This window comes from Oryzias melastigma, linkage group LG13 (genome assembly GCF_002922805.2).
Source record: "Oryzias melastigma strain HK-1 linkage group LG13, ASM292280v2, whole genome shotgun sequence".
In the NCBI taxonomy this organism is placed as follows: Eukaryota; Metazoa; Chordata; class Actinopteri; order Beloniformes; family Adrianichthyidae; genus Oryzias; species Oryzias melastigma.
The window spans coordinates 32,365,205-32,369,253 of record NC_050524.1 but is presented as its reverse complement, the minus strand read 5'-3'; the positions used below and the strand labels follow the sequence as shown (position 1 = coordinate 32,369,253).

General features: G+C 36.3%; 1 protein-coding gene across 1 annotated transcript in view; it reads right to left on the bottom strand.

Annotated features, from left to right (window-relative positions):
- Positions 1-4,043, bottom strand: part of LOC112149018 (von Willebrand factor A domain-containing protein 5A) — a 21,268-nt gene extending 17,225 nt beyond the window's left edge. The window contains exons 1-7 of the mRNA XM_024276461.1: positions 4,001-4,043; positions 3,486-3,565; positions 3,290-3,404; positions 3,036-3,194; positions 2,855-2,955; positions 1,683-1,903; positions 1,306-1,350 (exon numbers count right to left, since the gene is read on the bottom strand). Of these exons, the coding sequence (XP_024132229.1) occupies positions 1,306-1,350; positions 1,683-1,903; positions 2,855-2,955; positions 3,036-3,194; positions 3,290-3,301 (538 nt within the window). The 5' untranslated portion in view covers positions 3,302-3,404; positions 3,486-3,565; positions 4,001-4,043. The remainder of the gene's footprint in view (positions 1-1,305; positions 1,351-1,682; positions 1,904-2,854; positions 2,956-3,035; positions 3,195-3,289; positions 3,405-3,485; positions 3,566-4,000) is intronic.
- Positions 4,044-4,049: the final 6 nt, after the last annotated feature.

Below are 4,049 nucleotides of genomic sequence, written 5' to 3'. Positions count from 1 at the left end.
TACAGACAGTAAGAGAAGACACTGGGACTGAAGTTAGCACTTTCCTTGATTTTTGATTGGTCCTTTGTGTTAGCCCTGCCACAACAAGGCTTAAAGTTTTGAAACTGAAAGATAAAAAAGAGTATAAGCTGGAAAAAAAATGAAACTGATTAAGTTTGGGGATTGAAATTCTGAGTTTGAAACCTTAAAAAAATAGAACATTTGAAGTTAAAAATAATTAAATTTATTTCAGAACAGTAAAAAAGTCAGACATTTTAATTTTTTTGGCCAAACACCAATATTTTTTCAATTTCTTTTATTTGGGTTTGAAATAATATCGGCCCCAATTTAGCTCCTTACAGTTCCAGCTCAACACCGCCATTCAAAGTGCCATCTACGTCTCTTTATGTCTGTTTTGTAGTTTACCTTTATGTTTATGTTTTTTGCACTTCTGAAAGTTATTACTTTAATGTTCATTATGTAGCATTATTTGCGACCTACTTTTAAGGGTTGTTAAACAGAAAGTTAACATTTGCACAAGAAAAGGGATTAACTATGAATGATTTTTGAGGTACATTCATGTTACCTGTTGCACTTTAAGTGACAGACAGCAGAATGTTAAAGTTTGTGAAAGAGCACACATATTGCACTATAAGGAAGCAAGTTTATGTGCAATCTTCTTTTTTTCCCTAGAATGCATGTACATGTATGTATTTTTGTACAAAAAGGAATGAGAGAAATACTTGTTGAGACAATAAGCTAAAAGAGTTCTTTGCAAATGTAACTACACTTTGTAATTAAATAAAAGAACAGAAAAGTGCAATATTGACTGAATGTTTTTGCATGTTCGGACCCCGGTCTACCAAGCTGATAGAGTTACTGGACCTCTCGCCAAATTAGTTGGAGACCCCTGCTCTAAACCCTTGGACCTCCATCTCAATCTCTGAATGGCAGGTGTCATAAATGGACAGACAGCAGGTCCCAAGTGCAGCAGGTTTATTAGTTCAGACAGGAACTAGGCTCAGCTTAAAGTCCACAAAGATAGAGCAAGGTCAAAGAATTTGGTGAGAATCTACAAGATTTTGGAGAAACTAAATATTGTTCCACTAGAGTAAATGTTAAGAGGACTTAGGTTATTTGTTTTTGTAACAAAATGACAATGTTTTAGTGAAACTGAATAATGTAAATGTATTAAATAGAATCTGTGTAATGCACAATATTATTTCAAGAGAAATTGTTGATGTTTATTTACAAGTTGTCTTGTGTTCATTTCCACAAATAAATAATATACAATAGAAAAATGAATTTTATCTTAATTTCACTTACGCATAGGCGCCGAACAATACTTAGCCATCATGGGTTGAAAAAATCCTTTAAAAGAAGAAAGAAACACAAAATGTAACAAAATTAATAAACACAGAACATAATCTAAGGCCTCACCAAGTCCTCATCTGGACCTAAATGGGGGCTGAGCTGTCTCATGATCTGTAGACCCCAAACCTCCCCCATTTTAAAAAATATTTTAAATGACCTCTTTTGAAAATCCATAATTTTTCACTTGACTGATGCTGCATTGAGATTTTGGTGAATGTTAATGAATGTTAAGGGGGTCATATTAGAAAAATACATAAACCTTTGCAAATATAATCTTGTCCTTCAGCCTCTTCAGGTCTGAACTACAGCTTAACTGGATAAAGACTCACCAGGGGTTGGAACATCTCTGCGCACCAGAGGTCCTTGAACAGCATCACCACTGTCCTTGTTGACAGCAATGAAGGCAGTGTGACCACTGCTCACTCCTGATTGGACACTGAGCTCCACCACCTTCTTCTTCACGTCTTCATCTGACTTTCCTCTGTTCTCTCTTTCCTCAACCTCCAGAGAACGAATCAGAGAGCGAGCGGCTAACCTGTGGACCGTTAACCTACAAACAGAGGAGAAGGAAAAAGGAAATGAAAATCAAACTAGATGTAATGTTTTATTCATGTCTGACGGTATAGTAAGGAAGGATGTTGTGTTAATACAGTTTTATTGTGTTTGTTAGAAATATTTTATAATTTTTATTCTTGACACTCAGAAGTTTTTCTCTTGAAAACACTTGGAGACAGTTGCAGGAGAAAGATCCACTCTTGGAACAATGAAAGGAAGAACCAAAAGGTAACAGAAAAACTCCCCCTGTTCAGTACGGCTGAGATGAAGAATTGAGATGTTTTAGATTTTCTCTTCTAGTAATCCAAACATAATCATCAATCTGAGTGAAACGGATCAGTTTTCACTCAGAACAGAAAATGACTTCAATGTTTATGTTCTAAATTTGAGTTCTGCAGAACTTTCCAGCTAATGTTAGTAAAGAATATGTATCATAGAGAATACTGACATTCTAATGAACATTGATTATAGATGGAGTTTAACCCTTGATTTACCTGCTCAATCAAACTGTTGAGCACATCCTGGAAACATATTTCTAATGATATTGTGTATTACTCAGTCAAGGCATGAAGAAATAGAAAAAAACATGTTTTCATTGCTTCACCTCGTCATCCACCTCGTCATGACATCAGATACTCGACTCCTCAGAATTCTCATCCTTCTTGACTTGAGTGCGGCCTTTGACGCTGTCAAACACCCTTCTAAATAGACTGTCTTTCTTTAGAATAAAAGATCCTCCTTTAAACTGATTTACATTCTACCACTCAGCCAAAACTTTATTAATGCATTTGAAATTTTCCAAATCCCATTACTCTGATGTTACCCAGGTGTTCCTCAGGGCTCAGTCTTAGGGCCCCAATTCTACATTATTTACTTCCTCTCAGCAAAAATTAAAAAATAAATAAATAAATAAATAAAAATCATATTAAAAATGAATGTGTTTTACCCAGTGTCCTTTGCAGGGTTCAGGTCAAACTGCATCTGGTTCTTATAGGGATGATCTGCCAGAGTGTAATTCACCGTCACACTGCAGTCAGTCTGTGAACTCTGAGAAAAGAAAATACAGTTTAAAGACCAACGCACACAAACATTAATAAACAAAACCCAAAAGCAAATTTCACCAGTACCTTTCCACGGAGTTGGGCATAAAGCAGTGACCTCTGACCCTGGAAAATGGTTGTGATTGGTGGAGAGAGGACAGTGGCAGACACTCCCTCTGGTAAATCCCATGTGACAGAGATGTCTTTGACAACAGGCTGTAGTGCAAACTTCAGTGACTGCATCACCTGATGGTTAGGAAACAGTGAACACAATACAAATGTTTATTTTGATCAATAGCGATATATTATTGAATTTTAATCATAAGTTTGTTCTATTTTACTTTTGCCTGCATCCTGTCACTTCCTGTGATGAACTGAGCGTGACCTCTGCCCTCCTGAGCCAACCCATTGATGAGAGCAGAGCTGGCTCCTTCTCCAATCCCAAAAGAGAAACACCTACAAACAACACACTGGTGTTAAACACACAACACACAAGCACAGGACACATGCTGTGAGTCTGTGTTTTAGTGGTTTCACCTGTGAGAAGCTGCATTCTTCCTAACTAGATCCAGAACTTCCTTTGTGTTCCCCACCTCTCCATCAGTGAAGACAAACAGCTGAAAGAGACAAACAGAAGTTAAACAGAGAAGTTGAGCTGAAAAACCTGTTATTGTAAAACAAGTTTACAACTTGTAATACAAGATTTAAAAAAAATAGAAGGAACAGACATTTAAAAACTTTGACAGAAACAAGGTCAGTGGCATTTCCTGATGTGTAGGAATGGCCAAATCTTTACTGAAGGATTAAATGATTAGGAAGAGCTTTAAACGTACATTATCTATTACCACATACCAGAATCAAAGAAAAAAACAAAAAATCAAAATGTTTAGTCAGCAGATACAAATCCTGTATGAGATTATGGTCTTAATTGCCACAAAATTGTTGAAATGAGAAAATGTATAAACACTTTTGCATCTTTCTGCGGAAAATCATGAACTTGTGATTTCTACATGTGGAGTTATGAATGAGAGGAAAACCTGAACATGAATTACCTGTCTAGGCTGGTTGGAGATGAAGGGCTGACTGTAAATCTGTTTGAGA